The following is a 22557-nucleotide window of genomic DNA, read 5'->3' on the forward strand; positions in this document are numbered from 1 at the left end:
ATACAGATCAAGTAAAATTATGTTTTCACATGAAGTCCATATCCAATGGAATTCCAATCCCTGGAAGTGATGTTTATGGGTTATGCTGAAAGCAAGTGGTGATAGTGTTTTATTCTGGCAGATGCTCACAAGAAAATAACAGTAAAATAAAACAACCATTTAGCTTGTATTTTCTTGCTCAGACATTTCCCAGATGCTTGTCCTCCTGGAGGCCTTTCTTGCAGATGTTTCCATTTGATTAATATTGCAGTGTGCCACATAGTGTCAGTACCTAGGGAAACACGCACGTGTTTGTATATGCAGATTAAATTGTGTCCTTTGCAGTATTCTGAGCAGGAGGGTGTTTTTTTGTTGTTACTGTGACTCATGTTAGAGTCACTCCTAACAGTATGCTGCACAATATGATTGAAGATCCTGCTTTTGACAATAAAAAGCTGTTCTTAAGCAACATGCTTCATGGTATGCCTTGTCTCTTTTGAGTACTTCAAATACTTTCCTTCTTTTTTTAATGAAGCATGTCACTCTATATAACCAAAAACCAGTTAAATTATTTACATACAGCACAAATGAAACGTGAACCCTGAGGGTGGGAACCATCTGATACATAGCATGTTGAATGATTAGAGGCAACAGACTTCAAAACAGCAAACTGTTATTCTTTCTTGGAAGAGCTAACCTGGCCTTGTCTTTGCTTAGGTTTTAACTGTTCCTTAATCTAATGCCTCCATTGCTCAGAATATGAAGTTATAAAAATATGTATATGGAAAAATTGTTAAAATTTTTAAAATTGCAGTCTAGTGGCTGGAGCACAGGACTGCAAAACAAGAGTATGTGGCTTCTCATTTTTTTGCTTTACTCTTAACTTTCTGTAAGATGTATGGATTATTTTATTCATTTACCTTCAGTGTGATTTTGTGGGATCACAGTTGCCAGCCCAGGTTCTGTATCCCCTGTAATCAGAAAGGAAAAGTAGATGCTTCCTGGGGAAAAGAGGCAAATTTCAGAGCACTTGAAATGATCCCTACAAACAGTGTGAGGTTTTCCTCACAACTTGGCCATAGTATGTTATCTTGTCTTTTACATTCCTTAGGCATTCCTAATTTGTAAAGTATGGAACAGGAGAATACTGTGGTACTAAAGATGAAAGATGTCCTGGTGGAAGATAAAACTTCACACATATAATGTTATCACAGACAAGTTCTGTTATGCAATTGCTATCTTCTGCTCAGGTATCCTTTCTTTAATGTAAGAGGATTAAATATATATGTATACACATATAGAGAGAGCTGTGTAAAGCAAGTAGGGCTGATGGTTCTTGAACCATTAATTATTTGTAGAGCTTGGCAGATCACTAAAGTACAGGTTGAGTATGCAATTCAGATTTCTCAGGTTGTATAATATCTGAACTCAGAAGTTCAGAACTCTGTTAAATTTTGAAGGTTAGTCTCATAATCAGATCTTTGCCTGAAGTTCCAGTCTCCTTAAATTCTCTTTGATTACTGTATATATAAGGATCTTCATTAAAATTATTCATTTATGGCCCAGTGTCACGTTAAGAATCACATCTTAGTTTCCCAACCGAAAGATCATCACAAATTTCATGATCTGGTAGTCCTGCTGCATATTCCTTTGTTTTCCTTTTCCTTTCACGTTTACATTGTCCCAGAGCAGGCATTGCAGAGTAACCAAACTAATGGAACAAAACAAAAGGTGTGGTTTTGGTCGTATCATTTCCCCAGTCCAGGGTATTGACCATGGCTGTGTAATGGTGGCACAGAAATGGTGAGAGGGGCCAGAAGGGTATTGAGGGGCAGGAAAGTGCTGGGTATGCACCAGCTGAAATTTGTCTGGTAAACTACATCATTTATAAAAGGTAAGAGATTTCAGATGGACATGCAGTAGACAGTCATGAAACAATGCAAGGGAACATTGAAGCACTGTTGAGGTAGTGATAAGACTTAAAAACCAGAGAAAAAATAGTTATCTGTTTGCTTGGGCAATTCTGGTCCAGTTCTTATTTTGTGTGCTGAATGAGGTGGGACATCCTGTGGAAAAAATAAAATGTAATTAAATCTTGCACGTAACTTGTTCAAGTAGTCTCAGGTAGTGTTTTAATTGAAGCAGCCTAAAAATAGTGACTGCTACCAACTGTGTGTGTAACTTGTAGCCAGCTGTGGTTTGTTACAGGGTGTACTTCGCTTTTCATCCTGCAGTATCTTCCTGTGTCACCAGGAATTCCTCTCTCCCAGTCAGTGCTTTGCAGAAGAGCTGTGATACCATTCTAATTTCAGTGTGAAAGCATAGACATCTACTGCAGGAATACCACTGCCCACCCAGGGGTGCTCTTCCTCAGCATCTGCTTTTTCCCCCATGTTAATAGCTGTAACTTTAATGAATGTTCTTTTGATATGTGCGATAACTTAGTTTCAGATAGTTCATGAGATAAAGCATTAGCACTGGAGTCTGCAGTGTTTTGCATGAGCTGTGTTGACTTGTGCTCTGACACGAGATGCTTGGATGGCAGGTGTCTGTAACTGGTGGTGGTGGGAATGAAGCCGATATACTTGTAAACAGTGAGCTGTTCTGTATTTGCCGTAGTATTGCTGCATCCGTGAAATAGATGTGAAGTCTCAGGTTGAAAACAATAGCTGGTATAACACCTAGCAATTCGGATAAAATAAGTTCTCCCAACTATTGCAAAGCTTTGAAAGCAGTATGCTTAAGTGACCAGTTGTTTTCAGATCAGTCCTTGCTGCTAATTTCGGGACTTAGGATCATTTTATCTGTGATAAAGACCGTGAGCAATTCACCCTGGCAGCTGCAAACCACAGTCAGTGAGATAAAAGAATATGAAATCCTTATTGCAGAGTTGAGAAAATGGCAACAGTTGCAGGTGAATAGATAATATTTTAAAATTCAAGTCTACCAAAAATGGAGCCACAGCAACTTGGGTGTCTCCACTTAGGTAACAGAGTCTTTGGACAAAGAAAGAATATCAAGCTTAATTTATCTGGATTGAGGCAAAATATTTAGCAAGAGGTGATGTGGGAGTTGTCAGAACTGTAGAAGAGATTTATATATCTATCTCTTAGAGTTGTCAGAGGTGGACAGAGCATGAGTGCTACTGAAAAGATGCTTATGCCGTAGGAGTATTTCAGCGTAACACTGCTGCTGCTCCTTCCGCACTGATACAGGGGCTGGTGAGTTTTAGCTGCTCTGGCGCTTCGGAGCGGTACCGAGGCTGTCTCAGCAAGGCACAGCAGCGGGACTCGGTACAAGCAAACGCCTGGCTTGGAGCCAGGGACGCGGGGAGGGGAAGCGGCAGTGTGGGAAAGAGAGTGGAGAGAGATTCAAGGAATACAGCTGCGTCCTAAACCAGCACCCGTAATGCTAAGCTGACAAAGACTGCGGCTAACGCAGACGAGCTTGTGGGAGGTTTGGGTTGTCCGTCATGGACGCGGGGCTGCCGGGGCGGCCCGGGAGGCGGGAGGCGTTCGCCAGGCGGAGCCGTGCGTGCCCAGGCAGCGCTGGGCGAGGCGGAGAGCAGCGATGGTGTGCGGCGGCTCCGCGGGTGATTAGCGCGGCTGGCGGGGCGGGGCGGGGCGGGGCGGGCGGACCCACCCGCGGGAGGCGGGGCGGGCGGGCGGCCCGCGAGGCCGTGCGGGCCCGGGCGGCGGCAGCCAGGCCCGCGGTGCGGGGCGGGCAATGGGGCTCCGGCGCCGCCGCCCGTGAGGGACCGCAGCGTTCATGGTGAGCGGGGCGGCTGCGGGGCGCGGGGGTCGGGGCAGGCGGGATGGGCGGGCGGGGACTTGAACGCGTGTCGGCGAACCCGGCCTCGTCCGCTTCTTGGTCGCCTCGCCGGGTCCAGGCGAGAGCCAGCTTCCCGGGAAGGGGATTCTCTACGTGCGAGGCGAGACTCCGCCGGGATGGAAGGCGGTGGCACAGCCACGCCGGTGGTTCGGGGTGTCGGAGCGTGGGGGCTGTAGGCTGGGACCCCCGGCTGTGCTGGCCATCCCTCCTGCCCTGCAGTGCTGCCGCCCGTGGAGCCAGAGTCCCGCAGCCTGGTGTCTGCCGCTCCGGCACCCAACATGAATATTTCATATTCGGCTCCGTCGGAAAGTGGCTGCCTTTAAACATGCAGGGCCAAAACAAGATGACCTTGATAGAGCAGTTTGTGTTATTGTACGTTCAGTTCTGCCGTGCTGCTGGTGCTTGGGGAGGCTCGGGGCGTGTGGGAAGTCACACAGCCCTCTCCCGGGTAGTGCAGTCGGTCTTTCAGCACTTGCCCTGTGTTCTGGAGGGTTATTTGCATCTCTCGGTAGAGATGGTTGAGGATCCTTTTGTAGGTTGGCTTCTCTTTTTTGAAGAATCGCAGAGAATCACCACAGTCTCAGCTTCTTGCATCTTAACTGCAAAGCTGGCAGGTTCCACCCAGAATTAAACTTGGTTTCAGGAGGCGTGTTTCCGTGGGTTTTCTTTGTTTGGTTTGGATTATTTAAATCAGTGCTTTAATCTACAGCACGCTCTTATAGAACATCTTCAAACCCTAGTTCAGCTCTTGTGAACAGCTAAAGGTGAAACCTGGAAGAAAGCCTAGATGATCCCAGTGATAAGGCTGTATTTTAAATCGCAAACCGTCAGCTCATCCTAAGTTGATCCTAAAATTAACTTGCAACCATATCAGCTTAGTAACCCCTAACTGCAGCATAGCATTTAAACAGATGCTGAATTATTTTTACCTGTGAGAGATTTGAATCTGGTTTAAAATAAAAAACTTTAAATGAGCTATTGTGTAGCTTAGCCTATTGCAGTATGCCTGTATGTGCAAATACTTGGACTTGCTCAGTCAGCAGATACTCTTAATATGAGTTTGTGGAGGCTTCAGTGTGCTTCATTGCTGTATCATACATTGTACTCTGAAATTGCATTCTCTTCTCAGTGGAGTAAAAGATACTTTCCATGAGCTTTTGTTTTCTGTGAATTTTGGGGTATTTGGTTTTTATGTTTTTTGGGGGGGAAACTGGGCTGGAAGGTTTTGTTTGGTTGTTTTTTTTTTTTAATCTTCCCTAATTAAAAACCAGTCTTGTAGATAGTATCACCAGAGGACATTTTTATTCTTTTTTTGGCTACCACTGAAAAGGTTGAAATTCCTACAAAGGAATCATACTTGTAATCTGATCAAATGTGCCACTCCCATTTTTGTGCTGGTCTGGCTTTTTTACTGTAGGGTAGTGCTGAGTAGAACACCAGTGAATACTTGCTGAAATGCAGGGTGGGCTTTGGCGCTTTTGAGAGGTTTGCATAATTGTACTGATGTGCTGATACTGTAGCTAGCTACCCATATTCAGAAATAAAACATTTTCTTAACCAATAAATTCTTATAAGGGTGTGCGTAGTGGTGGTCTGGAGAACTTTGTACTTAGCTGAATGGGATTTCCAAATTAATTCTGGGGTACAGAATAAAATTCCCATTGCAGCTCAGTGTGGACATTCTTTTCTCACTTTCCAAAAGCAATTTTGCTCTCCAGCTGGCTTTCAGTGAAAGAAAACCCTGAATATAATTTTCATATGTCAAAATTAAGTAGCTTTTGTGGAACTTCTACTATAATAAACATTGGGTGCATATGTTTTAATGTCAAATTCTGAGATGCCTTAGGGAGTAATAGAGGTTAATTTTTGACTTCGTTAATTTGTAAAAAAGGGCTCATTAAGAAATCAGTCTCCTAATAGAAACTAAGAGAAAGAAAAGCCATTTACTTCATTCCTATCAGTGCAGTGGATTTACTCTGCAGCTGGTGCACCTGAAGCCCATTGTGATGGTGCACTTACACACTGGTCACTCTCAGTCGCTTGCTGGTGCAAGTGACCAGTGTAAGACTACATCTGTGCTTTCTGAATATGCTCTCTATCTGAATACCTTTTTTACAGCATTTCTTTGCTTATTTTCTCTCTGGAGGTTTTTTTAGCGAATGGCTTTGTCAGCATGAGCACTGTACCTTTACTTAACAAAGCTAAGTACTAGTCTGTAGTTTAAATGCATTTTCCTTGGTTCTTTTCCTTGTTTTCAAACTGATGTCATGCATAGCAGTATTAGCTGGTATTAATGAGCCAGACATTCCAAATTCATGACCGTGTTTCCCATTACAGTAATGTAGTCATCATAGGATTGATTGTTGAGGCAGTGCCCAGTTAATAGACAAGGGAAAATAGGGATTTTCTGTGTCCTGAGGGCTGCACAGACCTGTACCCGTGAGCCCCATGGAAGTAGCTTGAAGTAGAATTGAACTGTACAACGCAGAGTAGAAGACCAAGGCTGTGTTGTTCCACATTCATTGCATCGTGTCTTGTTTTCATCCATCCATTTTTTTAAGGTGTGATTGGAGACAGCCTTTCTGGAAGGGATGGATCTCATTTTAGTTGCTGAATGAACCTCATTGTGTTGGAAAGGTTGGATCTATTGCCCAAGGAAGTTTTGTTGAAATTGAGAGGTTAAGTTGAGAGAAAGCAAGCAGTACCATCTGAGGAACTCCATGTGCTAGCAGGAAAAGGTCCATGGCTGGAACACTCTTCATAGTGCTCGTTAATAGTGTACATTTACGTTTTTTCTAAATTTTATTTTAATAGAAATGGTATAAAAAAGCTGTGCATGAAAGCCTTTGAGTTTTGGAAGTGGCAAGAATCATAAAGTTGAATGTAGAAGTAACTATAATGTGGATGTGATTTTTCCATAGGACTGTTTGACCGTGTCTGTTGTTTGTATATCACTGATGCTTTGCATACTTAATGTTTGCTGTAATACTTAAAGCATTGAAGCAGATGGAAGTTGTGTAAAGGTTGTTTGGTCCCATTAGGTCATGGTTTTAGTATACTTTTTTTTAAAATCAGTGTTTATAGGAAAAGTAAAAATAAAATGGTACCTGAATACCAAGTCCTCTCCTGTAGATCAGTGTTATGCAGTAATTAAGGGTAGAAGGACCTCTGAGGGGCTATCTCCCCTCTCAGGACAGTTTGCTTAGACCAGGTTCTCAGGGCTCATCCACCTGAGCTCTGAATGCCTTCAAGGTCAGGAGTTCTGTCACATCTCAGGAAATTTGTCCCAATGTTCGCCTACCCTCCCTACAAAGCCTTTTCCTCTGGAGGCTGAGCAAGCCTGGTTCTCTTGACCTCTGTTCATACGGCACTTGTTCCAGACCTCAGGGTCTAGACCATCTTGATGCCTCTCTGCTAGTCTTGCTCCAGGGTGTCAGTGTCTGATCACAGACACAGGTTAACATGTTATGCTCCGTTGTGATTTAGGATTGTGTAAGGCGTTGTACCAAGTGTGGACTTTTCTATCCAACAGTGATTTTAACCTTTTTTTTCTCTCCCCACTGTTGAGATGTTGCATATGAAAACAGCTTCCATAGGAGAAATCTTACAATGAGATTTTAAGACATGGAGCTTGTGGTCATTTTTGACTTTGCTTTCAAAACCATGTAAATGAAAAAAAAAATAAATAGGTCCTATTTTTATACCTCAGATAGTATTTGCTGTTTGTAAACGCCTTCGTAGTAGTGCTTTGTAAAAGCAGGCTGTCAGCCAGAGGAACTTAAGATGTTTTTACAAATAGAAGGAATGGAAAAAAACATCAAGACTCACTCCTGAACATAAATTTTGCCATTGTTTTCAGGGTTGAGGTTGCTCTAGTTGAAAAGCTTCAGAGGTACTGCAGTATGGCTAGATGTGAAAGCATTATCTTGAAGACTTTTGTAGATCCCTTTTTAAATTCTCAAGTTCATTATCTTGGTGTTCTCCACTCTTGTAAGTAGCCCTGTGTTTTTCTTCTCTAGGAATATGAAGAAAAAACTGGACGAGCTCAGAGACCACTCTCTCCTAAACAGAATGTGAGGAAGAATCTTGATTTTGAACCACTCTCCACTACAGCACTTATTTTAGAGGACCGACCGGCGTAAGTTTTGAAAGTGCCACAGTGAGGGTCTCTTTAAAATTAACCTAGCAAAGATTTTCTAAGTGTATTTGCTTACTCTAACTTAAACAGATTATTTAAAATCTAAAGCAGATTTTTTTTTTCAGACTAGGGAATATGAAATTTGGTTGATTATGAGAAAAATTATTCAAACAGAAGGAACCTTATTTTATAATAAAAGCAATGGCTTTTTGTTAAGGGAGGTAATTAGGATAGCAGAGCTTTAGTTTTGAGTAATTCTACCTTCTAAACATGATTAAGGGATTTTTATTTTCCATGAGAGAACTTAAGCATAAAAACAAAGCTGGTATCTGCTAAAGAAATTGAGAAGCAAGAATCCAGTGTCCTGTTTACACAGAGAAAGACCACACCTCCATAAATAATGAAACAATATAGTGATTGCTCTGCAGTGAGTTCAGCATCACATTTTAAGGGTTGTCAAGCACTTGATGAGTTGTTTCATGCCTCTTACTGCAAGGAGGTTTTTGCATAGGCAGACTGACTCCAAAGCGATTTGCCGGCAGCTGCTTTACCATGTTTTTCTCCTGAATTACACAGATTTGGTCATGCTTAGTCAGTTTATGATTATGAATGTGATCTGGCTTTGTGGGCATGACATCTGCATTTTTAGTATAGCTGTGCATTGGTGTGAAGAACTGGCATAACATAGATCTGTGTTTTCATTAACAAACCTGTATGAAAAATGCTCATATCAAACTAGTCTAATTGTAGGGTTACTTAAGTAACTTTCTGGCTTGGCTGATGGACTGTGTGGCAAGACACTGGGAGATGTAGAAAACTGTAAGAGTGATTATTTGTTATAGCAGTTTATTATGTTCAACTGGAAACAAAACATACTAGCTTATCTGTTGTATTTAAAAACCTGTTAAAAATCTCTTGCCTTGTAGGATAATCTGAGTAGTACAGTGTTCAGACAGATGGAATTAGTGTTACATTACAGGAGAATGTCCAGATTTTGCTTTCTTTCCTACTGTTGATAGAGTGAGGAACTTCTAGCAGAAAAGGAAGGAATTTTTAAAATTGAAGACAATTGAAGCATCACTTACTGCTCTGGACAGCAGTGCTGTCCTCTGACTCTTCCTAAGGAATCTTTTTTTGTTTACCTACAGTTTCTATACTATTTTTTAATGTTTACCTATTAGGCTTTAAGTAGTTTCTTTTTTAAGACAGAAAAGTGGAGTGGGATTCTTTTTTTCAATAGTTGCTCTTGATTTCACACTCATTTGTAGGGTTTAGGTAAAACTTCATAGTAAAAAATCAATGAATATTCCATAGTGCCTCTAGCTTCAAATGGAAAAAGTAGTAGTTGAATTTTAATAGATACTAAACATCACCTCACATGTATGGTGGTAATGTTAAGACATAGGGCAAATAATTTGAGTGGTGGAATTTAAGTTAGCAGAACCTGATTAATTTCATCAGGTTTTCCTTTCCAAACTGTCCCTAACTTAAATAAATTTCTAAAGAGTTGGATTTAAAAAAAGATGCAGATCAAGAAACTGGAAAAGAAAACTGAAAAAAGAGTAGATTGGTCTCTGTGGTTAACAAACCAACATTTCACCAATGTGAAAATTTACTTTTGTTTCTCTAGTAACAATCTTGATTTGGAAAAATACTCATAGGCCAGTATCACATGGTTATTTGTACATTACAGGCACTGTGATTACATAAATTGTAATGCATGCTAACTATTAATGATGTTGGGGGCTGTCAGCTGCCTGATGTGTGACACCTTACAGGAACATAAAAGTGAATTTTTGCATAGGTTTTCTGTTAACCAAAGATATAAACTGTTCTAGGAATAAAATACAGTGCTCTACAATACAGAAGAACAAAATAGTCATTTCCTGTTTTGATGTTTTGCTGATCTTGTAGTTGTAAGAGATACATATGGTTACGTTCATTACAAATATGATTAACTGAAAGGTCACGTGTTCTGACATAGGAATATTTGACATGTATTTGTATGGCAGAGTCTTAATCACAAATCAAAATGTTTTGTTGGTATTAAGAAGTGGAGAATACTAAAGATGACCCCAGTGCCACTTGTTGTTCTAGAAGAGTGGGGAAGGAGTTAAGTCTTTAAAATAGAAATGGGGTCTTGGAGACCAGAGGGGAAAAGGTGGCTGGTTTGGGGAGTCATTGTGTGTGGGTAAAGAAAGTTGTGGATGTAACTCTTAGACAAGGTGAACAGTAAGAAAGAGTACAGTCCTGAATCTTACCAGTTCAAATCAAAACCTACCAGCTTGGTATATACCAGTATGTTCCCTTTATGAAGATCAGCCTATGGGTTCAGTTGGTTTAATAATAAAAATGCTGAAATTACCAAACATAAGGAAATTACTCAGCGTATTCTGTGTATAAACGTAGTCATAGCTGCTGACTCTGGCAAAAAAAAGATTCTTTCCAAGGATCTGTTGTTCTGCTCTTTGACTGGATATTTTGACAAGAAACAGAGTGTGCCTTTCTTTTAGAAGTATCTAGAATTTTATTTAGACAGTCATGCCAACTGTAAATAATATATTTTTTTTAAGGAACCTTCCTGCAAAACCAGCAGAAGAAGCTCAGAAACACAGGCAACAGTACGAAGAAATGGTGGTTCAAGCAAAAAAAAGAGGTGATGGGATTTCTTGTCTTCAGAGGAGAAAAGTATAGGGATCTTTCTAAACCTGGAATGCACTTGTGTCAGTCTGTTGCTCTGTAATGTGAGGGATCTGTGCCTCCTCTCAAAGAAGAATCAGTCCAAAAAGAGAGGAGCAAAGGTAGTTTTGTTGAAAAGCCCAGCCCCAAGCTGAAAAGAAAATGGTCCTAAAATCCAGCAGGAAATAATTTTTTAATCCATAACTCTTAAATGAGTGACACTTATTTGTGGGTTTAAAAACTTAGTAATATATTGAAGGAGATTGTTGGTCAAATTAGTGAAGACTGGACTTAAAACTGCAGGGTATTTGTCAGTTTCATACTGGAAACAACCTGTTCAGGCTGTAGTACATAAATACATAATTTTCATTGTAGGAAAATGTATTAGTTATGTTCATTTTATACTCTCTCACTTAAAATTTACAGCTTTCTCAAGGATTTGCTCGTAATTTTTTGCCTGATATTTTTCACAGAAGTGTTTTAGTAACACTGTACTATGAACATGATGTAGAGGTGGTGGTAGTGGTTTCTTTTGGCTGATATTAGAAAACCATCTGGGTTTTCTAATTAAAAACAAGCATTGCAATAATAGGAGATTGAGACTTGGGTTTTGCATCCAGTGGGAGCTACTGAAAATATTTTTTTCCAGCTGGCCAGACCCTTGAACCATATGAAACAGTAGAAAGGGTATATGAACACAGGACTTGCTTTCATTCTGCAGTTGACACACTAATAGAAGTATCCTCTTGTGATTTTGAACATCATATACCTACTGGTGAAGTTCTAGCTTCATGTGACTCCTGTTTAATCTATCTGCTACTGTATGTGTAGTCTAAAGGAGTTTCCCTGTTCTTTCTTAGCACGTAGGGTAGGTGGTTTGGGAAAAACAGGATGATTGTTAGACGATGGACCAGGTCCTTGTTCTGTCTTCACTGAACTGGAGTATGTCATTCTGTCCAGATAAATACCATGACAAACCCATTGTCCCTAATGTCACTCCAGATGAACAGCTTTGCAGGGCGATATATTGTCCAGAGGTCAGGAGAGCAAAGACTGTAAACACCTTGTTGGCTAGAGAAAAATTGAAAGCCTGCATTTTGGCAGGCTTGCAAAGAGCTTGTATCAAAGCTGAAAACACTGTGAGGCAGTTGCTATGGTTCTGCTTAGGCACAGCTTCTGTGGGCCTTTGAAGTGGACCCATCAGGTTGAAAGTGTCCATTCCAAATACCTTGTTCATGGTACTGCTGTTCCTCAGTGAGCTCTGCTTGCCAGGTGAGCACCTTCTCATACTGTAGGCAGTGAATACACATCCATGTCCTGTATTTCCACTGTGCTGCTGTAGAGACTGGTTTCCTGCATTTGGTAAATGCATGTCTAACAAATTTCCAGTGGAAAAAGTAGTATTTGATGATGCGAAGGAAGGAAGAAGTACTTCGTGATAATTCAGAAATGTAAAATGCATCTAAACTAGACATGAAATATGTTTTCTTGTTAATGAACTGAAAGTTTCCATTTGTGATGTATGACATTTAGATTATCCATATGCGAAGTAGCATCAAAAATGTGGCTCTTGTGATTTCTTGACAGTATACATAAATTGTAATAGAAGAATGAAAATGAAGCAAAAATTTGTATTCATTTGGCCTGTAGTTTTGAGTCTGTCATAAAAGGGGTGGAGGTTTATTCAGAAATACTCTGACCTGTTCTACTAGATGAGGCTGTTGGCTGTCTGAGGTGCTAATTCAAAGTTACTAGTGTGGTTAGATTTGAAGGGTCTTTGTCCCATCTGTTGAAAATGACACTTATTTAGAGTTACAGTTTGTTCTTTATTCACATCGGCGTCACTGCTCAGCTTGCTGTTGCTTGGGAAATTTTCAGAATTTGAATGGTCCCCTGTACTTTAGGGTGAACACAGTGCACTTTACACTGTTGCGTAGCCATGACTAACTGAATATTTAATTTCTGATTTTATTAACTTAAAAAGGAAATTCCTTTTTGCAGAGCTTAAAGAAGCCCAGAAGAGAAAGAAACAACTGGAAGAACGCTGTAAACTGGAAGACAGCATTGGCAATGCTGTTTTAACCTGGAACAATGAAATCTTACCCAACTGGGAAACTATGTAAGATAGTATGTTATACTGAGTTTTAATTAAAAATTGCAGAGTCTATATCCTGAAGAAAAGTTACAAAGTTAGGACGCATAATCTTTAAATGGTCTTGGAAGCTTTTGTTAGAAAATCGTTCTTGGACATCTACAAAGGAAATAAGCAACATCTATATTTCTACAAGGTGGCTGGAAGTGATGTTGTGCTAAATCTTATTACTTGTCTGTAATGAAGGCTCACAATACTCAGAAGCTCTGAAGCACTGAGAAGTGATTTGTGGTAGAGAATGTAACAGCATGAAGGCATGATACTTGAACATCATTCATTTATCAGAAATGAGCTTTTCTTGACTATTTGAGCTCTTGAGTTTTCCTTGACTACTTGAGATGTTGATGTAATATCAATGTAGATTGAAGTATGTGAATGGTTTATGAAGCCTCTTTAATTGCAGAATGGTATACATGCTGGGATAATCAAATGATGGAAAAGAGAAATAGGGAAAAAGTTATTTATATTAACTGCTAAAAGATTCCTTCCAAAGATGCAGCACAGGCAGTTGATAAAGTATCTTGGTGGTCTTTGCTAGTCATCTTAAAAAATGCAGCCCTCACCGCCCCAAATACCACAACACCATAAACCAACAGCATTCAGAATTGCAATTTGCTTAACAATGGAATTCAGTTATCCTGAGAATATATATTAAAAACATGGACAGAATTTGTTGGAAAATGTGTTTTTGGAGAACTGAAGTATAATAAACTGAGTCTAAACAAATTGTAGATTTACATGTGTGTCTTTAGTATTTGAAGATGCATCTGTTATGGTTGCTGTGAAAATAAGGTCACCTTTTCCTTTATTGGTTTATAAACTCATAAGTTCCCCAGTGTATTCACTGTTTTACAGATTAGTTTTCAGAATCTGCTCAAAGATAAATGAAATGTTATGGTTTAGCCACTTTTCCTTGCTACTTAGGTGCTGTTCTGTTCCTCCTCCTGGGCTCTCAGATTGCTGAACATCAGCTGCATCCATTTCAAAGCCTGTTTTCTGTTAAAATGTCCTTCAAGTTCCCACTTAAAAGTTACTCCTTGTTGCATCTTCATGCATTTTTCCAGAGGCACAGAACTCCAAAGATGGGTGGGAAACTGCATGTCTGTTTGCACAGCAGGGTGATGACAGAGGGCAGAGGTAGACTTCCATAACTTGTTCCTGTATTTGGTCTTGTATGGAGCTGTCCAGTTTTTAGCATAGGCAGTGGCATAGGTATGGACTTCCTTTTCATTTATTTACTTTTTCCCTGTGATTCTTGCTGATCAAGTGTGGCTGCAGATTATGGGTATTGTGGCTGCAGTGCTTCTGTCAATATAAAGCCATTACATTGGAAGGAAGGAAGATTTCCTTTGCATTCAAAGCAAAATAGTACTAAAGAATGGATATATGCAAATTATGTTTGACTTTTAGGGCCATTGATGTTCATTTTGGTTTGAATCCCATCAGCAGTGGTAGGAGGATACATTTGCAATTCTGCTGGCAATGAAATATTTCTTAGAATAATCTGTTTTACTTTAAACAGGTGTTGTTCCCGTAAAGTTCGAGAGCTGTGGTGGCAGGGCATTCCACCGAGTGTGAGAGGCAAAGTCTGGAGCTTGGCAATTGGCAACGAGTTAAACATCACTCATGGTGAGGCTGTTTTGTTGACATTTTCTTACAAAGTCAAACAGCAAGGGGACAGTCTTGTATCTGTTGTGGTGTGGGTGTGAGGAAATGTTATATAGTTACGCTTTTTTGTGCTGCTTTGATGTGTTTTGTTCAAAAATGCAGTGCCTTTTAATCTTGTTGCTGTTCTAGGACTGCTGCTGTGAATTGTTTCTGAGTATTGCTGTCACTGTCTTGCTTTCATGTTGGATGGAGATGGTCAGAATTAATGACTCAAGTTTTTTTTTTCTTTTTGAAACATAAAATTGTTGTTAATTTTGAAATGCCTATGAATATGTGTATAGTGTGCTTCCTTTGATTTGAAGCAAGACAACAGGTTTGTAAGAGATTAAAAGACCCTTGGCAAGATCTGTACTTCGATTTGTGAAAATAGAAATAATCTATTACTTCTGAGTACAGAAAAATACAGCTCTGAAAGACTAACATATGTAATTAATTCCAACAAGGAAATGTGGTAGACTGCCTGTACTCCTGCTGTATTGTGCTGCTTTTCTATGCATTGCTTAGTTACCTTGGGTGTAGTTCTTACATGTAATTTGCTAGACTTTCCTAACTATCCATTCAGACTGTAATTTTGAACATCAGTGCTCTGCAAGAAAAAGCAAGTATTTGAATGTAAAATGCAACTTGGATTGCCTTTCCTTTTCACTTAATACGAAGTTACAGGTCAGTGGAATGTGTCTTTCAAAACTGTAACCTAATTAGAATTTCTGCTACTGTTAATGCCTAGGGCAACATTGCCCATGTGGTAGGTGGTTAGTGGACATGAGCTTGTACAAATAGTGGACTTGGTTTCATATTTTTCGTTTTCCAGAACTGTATGATATTTGCCTGGCTCGTGCCAAAGAGAAGTGGCGAACACTTAGCACAGGAGGGGCTGAAGTAGAATGCGAAGGTATGCTTTTTGTAAATGATTGATGCTGTGTTACAAAATATGACATTTTGTAAAATAATTCCTTAAAATAAAATAGGTATTTTAAACAAACAAAAAAAAAATCTATAAATTTGTGTTCTGGTAAAAGGAAAATGTCTTTTTGTGAAAGCAAGAAATAGTTGTATTCTTCTCAGTGAAATTCTGGTGTGTTACAAAACACACTTGTTCATTTTTCTTTATAAACAATCTCTAGGTACAGTTCTTATTTTGATGCAAATCTGTAGGAAAACTACAAATGGTAGTTTGGGGATTATAATTTGAATTGCAACACTAAAATACTTTTAGTGCATTTAGTTAAAATACTGCATCTATAGTTTTGGAATTGCAACTCAAGTTAGAGCAGAAAATTGCATTTTAGTCCTTTGTAGCTTTGAGCTCAAGTCATTGGTGTGTTTCAGAGAGCAGCAATTTTTTTTTGCAGATGGAAGTAGTTTTAGATTTACTAATTAATTGGAAGAGTTGACTGTTTTTGAGAGATTATAAGATGACATGCAGATGATTGAAATTGCCTTTGGAGAGTAATTATGCTGAGCAGAGAAAAAAAAAGGAGAACATACATACTGGCATTTATAAGCAGAAAAATCCCCACTTTGTTCTCTTAAGATTGTTTACATCTTAAATAAGATAACATCTAGTACATTTCCAGCTTCCTCTTGCTCTTTATTTTCTGGAGTGTAGATGCTCATGTGATTGGTACAAGCATTATCTAGTGACATCTTGCTCAGTAAGCAGCAGTAAGTAATTCCCAACTATACCAGAATACCAATAAGACATCTTGATACCAGAAAGAAGTGCTATACAAGTGTACTTGGTACGAGATCTGTTTCAGTTATGGAGAATGTACTATAGTGTCAGTAACAAGATCTACAAAGACTAAATAAACATGAATCTGAAAGGAGAGCTTAGTAGAGGTAGGCAGCATCCGTCACAGGCTGCTGCTTTAGGACTTCTCTCTTCCACTACAGCTTTTCCACAGAGGCAGCTACTTCAGGATCCACTGGGAAGCCTTGTTGGAGGTGAGGGGGTCACAAATTAACAGGCTTGTGTCTGTCTAATGATTTGTCAGCAGATACAGGAAAAGTGCCTGACCTACCTTGCCCTGCATCTTTCCCCACTTTGCTTCAAAACATATTGAGGGTCACAGTGCACTGTAGGGTTGCTCTAGGTCAGGACATACTTTCTGCTTAGCCTGTGTGCTGAATTTGGGGAATTGTTCTGTCTGTAGCCTTATTCCCTAGCATTCACATAAAAATAAATGAACTGTGCAAAAAGCTAACTCTTACTGGAAAATAAAAACAAGATTGAGTGTACACTGATTTTGTATTAAATGTAGTAACTTTGGCTTTTGCAGATGCTGGGTTTTCTGCAGCTGACAGAGAAGCAAGCTTGGAGTTAATAAAACTGGATATCTCAAGAACATTTCCTAGTCTCTGTATATTCCAACAAGTAAGCAATGTTAACTTTTGTCTTGACTTCTCAGGGAAATTAAGTTTACATAATCTTGCACATCCCTTGGTTGGAACAGGCCATTGAGTTCTGAAGGAGTACACATCTTGAAAGGATAAAGTTCCTAGAGATTTTGGAAAACTAGAAATAATCTAGAAAAGAGTAACATCAAGGTACATACAAAACTCCAAACTGTTGGGTAATCATCGTGATTCAGCTAACCTAGTTCATGCTGGTTTCTGTCTGATGAAGTGATGCAGGTTAGTGTTCCCAAGTCAGTGACTCAACACTGCTGGTTATAAATACACAGTGAGAGAGAGCACCTCAAACAAAGGGGACCAGTTGGCCTTTTTTTTGGTTTGATGCAAAACTGATTTAACTTGTATGGTTTTGGTGTGCTTTAGTGACTCAGTTTAATCAGATTTTGTCCTTCAATGTACAAATTTCAGCAGCCCTGTAAAAGGCTTAGAGTGTGATAAATTAACATTTTTAGGAGAAAAACTTTTCCCTTTGGAAATTCTCAGTCAGTTACAGTACTCAGTGCAAGATATGGCAGCTATTAATAGTCAACAATATGAAATTCTTTTTAGCTGTACATGTCCTTCTCAATATGCTTTTTCTGTGTTACGGCATGTTGCTGTTTTAACTGTTTTCTTCATGGTTGAATTCTGCCCCAGTCTCAGAGACAATTATGTTGGTTTGCATCATTGTTCTACTTTCTTGGCACTATTGTCAAAGTGCAGGTGAGCTATAAGGAATCTCTTAGGCTTGCACTCCTATTGTGTAAGTATTTAATATGTAATCAATGTATTGGATGAACTATATGGATGAACTGTATGTATTTATAATAAATGGAGTTTGGAGAGTTGTTTCATTCTTTTAAAGCTAAAGTTATTTGGAATACTTCAACTGTTCTAAGCTGCACTGGGAAAGAACGTGTCCTTTGTCAGCAGTAATAGAGACCATCTGTGGCACTGAAGGTTTTTTAACATGCTTGTTGTATAATCAGATGTATTGTCTTGTTTTTGTTTAATTATAGGGTGGTCCTTACCATGATATGCTGCACAGTATTTTAGGAGCCTATACGTGTTACAGACCTGATGTAGGCTATGTAAGTGAAGAATTTATTTTTTCAGGGGTGGAGAAGGAGATATTTTTTTAGGGGAGGAAGGACTGTATTAATCAGTCCCTTTTAGACCAGTATTAAATGGTTTTGTGGGGTTTGTGTGTGGTTTTTTTCTATTCCATTACATGCTTGAGAAGTGTGTATAACATTTCTTTTGCTAGATTTAAGCTTTTTACAGGTTAAGTAATTGGAAAACTCGTATTTGTACTCAAAAGTAGGTAATTTGAAAATTGGAATCAAAGAGAAGGTGTAGTTAAGTCCTTATTGTTAGTATCAGTCTTACTGAGACTGCAGTTGAATTGAAATGATTGGCATTTCCGTGCCTTAGCACCATGAGCTTCTGGACCAGTCTCTAAAGCAATGCCCATTGAAGCTACATGAGCTCACTCATAGTATTTGACGTAGTAATTATGAGAGAACTGAATAGATTTCATTTAGTCTCTGTATTCAGAGCAGGGTTATACAGAGAGGCTTACTCCTTATTCACAAGCAGTTTTAAGACAAGGCAAGTGTAGAGAGGGGACGTTCCTACTCTGTAGGTAGCACGTAATGCTTGGCAAGAGCTGCTGAACATGACTGCTGGGAAATGAGACAAAGGGCAGATCAGCTGCTGTGCTTCATGTGGCACAGCAACAACCTGTTGTGTTGGGAAGGAGCTTGTTCCTCAGGTTTGCAGGAATGACAGTCACACCTTGCTCCATGTGACTCAAAATGGCAGCACTGCACCCTCAGGGTGAGAGAGGTTTACCTGGATTCCACAACAGACTTTGTAGAGAAAGGGAACAATATCATGAGTTTATGGTAAATGAAACAAGAGTATAATCTTAAAGTGGTTTTGTTTGTCAAATGAGTCAGTGCAGTTGTCTTTAACTGCTGGTAATTGATTGAAAAGCAAAAGTACAGGCTTTGTCTCTAGGGTCCGAGTCCAGCTTTCCACAAATAAGGATCTAAATGACCCATCCCTGGAACAAAAAGAATTACTTAGAAACACCCTATTCTTCAAAAAAATCTTTATTCTGTATGTTTGAAAGTGCTGTCAACCTAGCTCGTCTTGGGAGTTTAACTTGGAGTCTTTGAAAGAAGGCAACATGGGAATTGTTAGCTTCCATGCACTGAACATGTGATATCAAAAGGCATGTGGGTTAAAAAAATCCTGCTTTTCTGAACGTTTCTCAAGATGCAGCAGCTCAGTGAGTGCATTAAACACTAGTGAACACGAGGACAAAATGAGGCAGTATAATACAGTTATTGCTAAAGGGTATCTCCTTACCTTCTTACACTTCTCCTTTCTTCAGGTACAGGGCATGTCATTCATAGCAGCTGTATTGATCTTGAACTTGGATACTGCAGATGCCTTCATTGCTTTTTCTAACCTTTTAAATAAGCCCTGTCAGATGGCGTTTTTCCGTGTGGACCATGGCCTTGTAAGTATGCAAAAAAACCTGTAATCAACATGATGTGGGTAATGTGTAGAGAAAGTTTAAAAAAATAAAAATTGATGATTTCAGCAGCTTGGAAAATAAATCAGAATTTATTTTAAAGCAGCACACTTGATAAACAAAACAAACCCCCAACACACGTATGCAGAATCCCTCAAAAAAGTCAAACCCAATCAAAGATCACCCCATCAACCTTTTTGAACAAGACATGTGAATCAAATTGCTGAGTAGCTATTTTGTGATGCTCAGAGAATAGTTATGAGAGTATTACTGTAGGTGGTTTTCAACAGCACTGCAGCTGAAAGCTGAAAACACCTTAATGCAAGTGTCTTGAAGGTGCTTTTTATCGTAGGCTAATAGGTTGCTAAAAACGGACGGTTGCTGGGAGAACCAGGTTTTCCATATCTTCCTGTAGCAGCTGTGTTTGAGTCCCACAGGCTCCTTTTCAGAGAAAGAAACCTCTGACCTCTCAAGTTTTCGGTGGGAGTTGACTGGAGTCTCCGGAGTCTCTAAATTTCCATGTTAGAAGGCACACTAGCAAAATAAGACACATCTACTCAAATGTGGTTTTCATTTACTTTAAAGGTATTTTTGTGTAAACTATATGGCATCCTGAATTTCTTTCTCACCTCTTAGCACTATGAAAATAGAATCTGACTCTTAAGGGTTCAAATGCAAGAAATAAAGCAAGGGAGTGGATGATGACAACAATCACTGTTGTTGCTTAAAAAGGGGACACAAGAAATCCCATCAGTATTCCTGCTGGAAAAGCATTGCCTGTTCAGTCCCTGAATTTCATCAGTTGTAAATACCATGGGAAAATGTACCACAGGACAGACAGCACTGCTGGGAGCAGTATCAGCTATCTCCATTACAGTACTTGGAAAAAGAGGACATGCTTGTGCATTCAGTGTGTAAATACAGTTTTTGTGAAGATGGTTTTGGAATTAAATTGGATAGAATAAGATAAATATTTTTTTAGCTGAGCTAGTGGGGTTTGGTATTCTCTGATAGTGCTGTTCAGTTCTGTTAGCCTGGCCAAATAGGGACTATGTGATAAATGTGTGCTTACAGAGGGCAGAGATGGTGATACATGAAATATTAACATCATGATAGCAAACCCATGATTTAACAATACAAGGAAAATGTCATTTAATATTTCAAAGAGACTAGTGACACTTGAGTGAGATGGTTTTTGCTTTCTATGGTGAACATACTGATCTGCAGTCTACCCTCATCTTGTTGTGTCAGCTTAATAAGCAAATGCTGATTTGTTGTATAGTAAATTAATAAAAAATAATACCAATATAAGTTAGTTGTGTAAATAATAGTAATTTATACAGGTTTATCTTGGCTTCTTTTGTTGGTTAATTTTATTAAACTATATTTTTTTTCATTACCACTAAGGAATTGTCTTGTTGAATGTGCATTTGATCAAAATAACTACTTGTACTGCTGCCCACATTGCTGTCAATAGAAATGACTGTAGCAGTTATGTGTAAGGTCCTGTCTCTGCAGAACTTTTCAAAGTAGGAACTTCAGTAGAATTGTCTTACAGTGGTGCCAGCAGATTGTTTTGTAAGTAGGACTGTCTGATGCATTACCTGCTTCCTTGTTTATACTCACAGGTCTCATAGGTGCTTGGATTTCATGCATGTAAAAATCCACACTAGGAAGCTGTTTCAGGGGTACAGCTCTCTGAAGTGGGTTCCTGAATTTCTGGTGTCATGTTTGACATGAAGCTGTTTCTTAGTAACTGACTGTTCAGAGATTTCACGTAACTTCAGTTACTTCTGTAGCATACACCCATCTCTGATTGACTTAAAGCCTTATACTTGTACTGACTACCAGGCTCAGGTTTTTATTTGTTACTGTTAATGAAAGTAGTCCATCATCTTCCACTTCATTCAGAGGAAATGGGAAATACTTGTATAACGACAATAAAAAAACCCAGGAAACAAACTTGTCATCCTTTAAAAGGGTTACACACAGAAGTCTCCAAAAGGAGCCTCTTTTCCCTTTACTGTCATGATGCTTTGGGAAGATGTATGCTGTTGCACTCAAACTTTGAAGAAATCACAGCCTTTCTTTATTGGTTTTATTGGGGTATTGTAGTTAAAATTACTGAATCATTCAAGGACTTCGCTTAACTTTTCTCCCTATAGTATTAGGGAGGGTGATTAAATAACCTTTTGTTTTTAACTCTTAGTTAAATTGGAAAATTTGTTTTTATCATGATCTCTGTTATGAAATTTGACTAAATACTCAGATTTTAAAGTAGCATAAAAGTCATTGTCTTAAAAGCATGAAGTTCAGGGGTTATGATGTCAGAGAGTTACAAACTGTTTCTCTTGCATAGGTGTTTTGTCCCAGTCTTTGAATATTTTGTGTGAAACTTGTATCTTCCTTTTTGCAAATGAAATGCCTATTATCTAAATGTAGAATGTATGGTATTATGTTGGTATTAGAATAGCATTGGTATTACAGTATGATTTATGACTGGAATATACTGGACTCTTCACTGTTGCTGTGGAGTATTAACATTGTTTTAGTTTTGTATTTCATTATGTTCCATTGGGTCTTGGATTTTGTTCAGTATAATATTAAATTACTGCCACAAGCATAAAACACCATTCTGTTATAATTATTTTGAGAAATCAGCAAAAAGCTTCTCTCCTGCTGGTATTTTTCTTTCCAAAGGAAGCTGGCCAAGACCCAAAGCAAATGTTACATTGTTTAGTATGAGAATTGTATATAGAGTGGATCTTAAACTCTTAGTGCTTGCAGATGCTGCCTTTTATGTAAATGCTTACCTCTTTATAATATCATGTAATTCATTTGATCCTATTTTTGAAGAGTGTTAATCCTACAACAGATAATACATTTAAGCCTATTAATAACACAGCTAACTGCTTGTTTTCTCTGTTATATTTTCCCAGATGTTGACTTACTTTGCCGCATTTGAGGTATTCTTCGAAGAAAATCTGCCAAAGTTATTTGCTCACTTCAAAAAAAATAACTTAACTCCAGACATCTATCTAATTGATTGGTAAGACATTGAAAGTGTAATTCCTAATGTGTGTAACATACAGCTCTGTGTCAGTGTTCATGACAGAAACTGCCATGTTCTTACCTGCTTTAATATTCTTCTAAGATAAAGGCTTTATT

At 38.9% G+C, this 22557-nt stretch overlaps 1 protein-coding gene across 3 annotated transcripts in view; it reads left to right on the forward strand.

The window, feature by feature from the left end:
- The window catches only part of TBC1D14 (TBC1 domain family member 14), a 64871-nt gene that overhangs the window by 28944 nt on the left and 13370 nt on the right, over positions 1–22557 (forward strand). For 2 of the 3 annotated variants that reach the window (XM_039550674.1, XM_010401948.4), the window contains 9 exons: positions 7830–7948; positions 10522–10604; positions 12629–12746; positions 14302–14408; positions 15259–15339; positions 16730–16824; positions 17864–17935; positions 19246–19374; positions 22329–22438. In XM_039550674.1, coding sequence (XP_039406608.1) covers positions 7830–7948; positions 10522–10604; positions 12629–12746; positions 14302–14408; positions 15259–15339; positions 16730–16824; positions 17864–17935; positions 19246–19374; positions 22329–22438 — 914 coding nt within the window. Of the gene's footprint in view, positions 1–3645; positions 3751–7829; positions 7949–10521; positions 10605–12628; positions 12747–14301; positions 14409–15258; positions 15340–16729; positions 16825–17863; positions 17936–19245; positions 19375–22328; positions 22439–22557 lie in introns of those variants that run through there. The other variant, XM_039550675.1, reaches the window with a different exon arrangement.

The sequence above is a fragment of the Corvus cornix genome, chromosome 4, assembly GCF_000738735.6.
Source record: "Corvus cornix cornix isolate S_Up_H32 chromosome 4, ASM73873v5, whole genome shotgun sequence".
Taxonomy (NCBI): domain Eukaryota; kingdom Metazoa; phylum Chordata; class Aves; order Passeriformes; family Corvidae; genus Corvus; species Corvus cornix.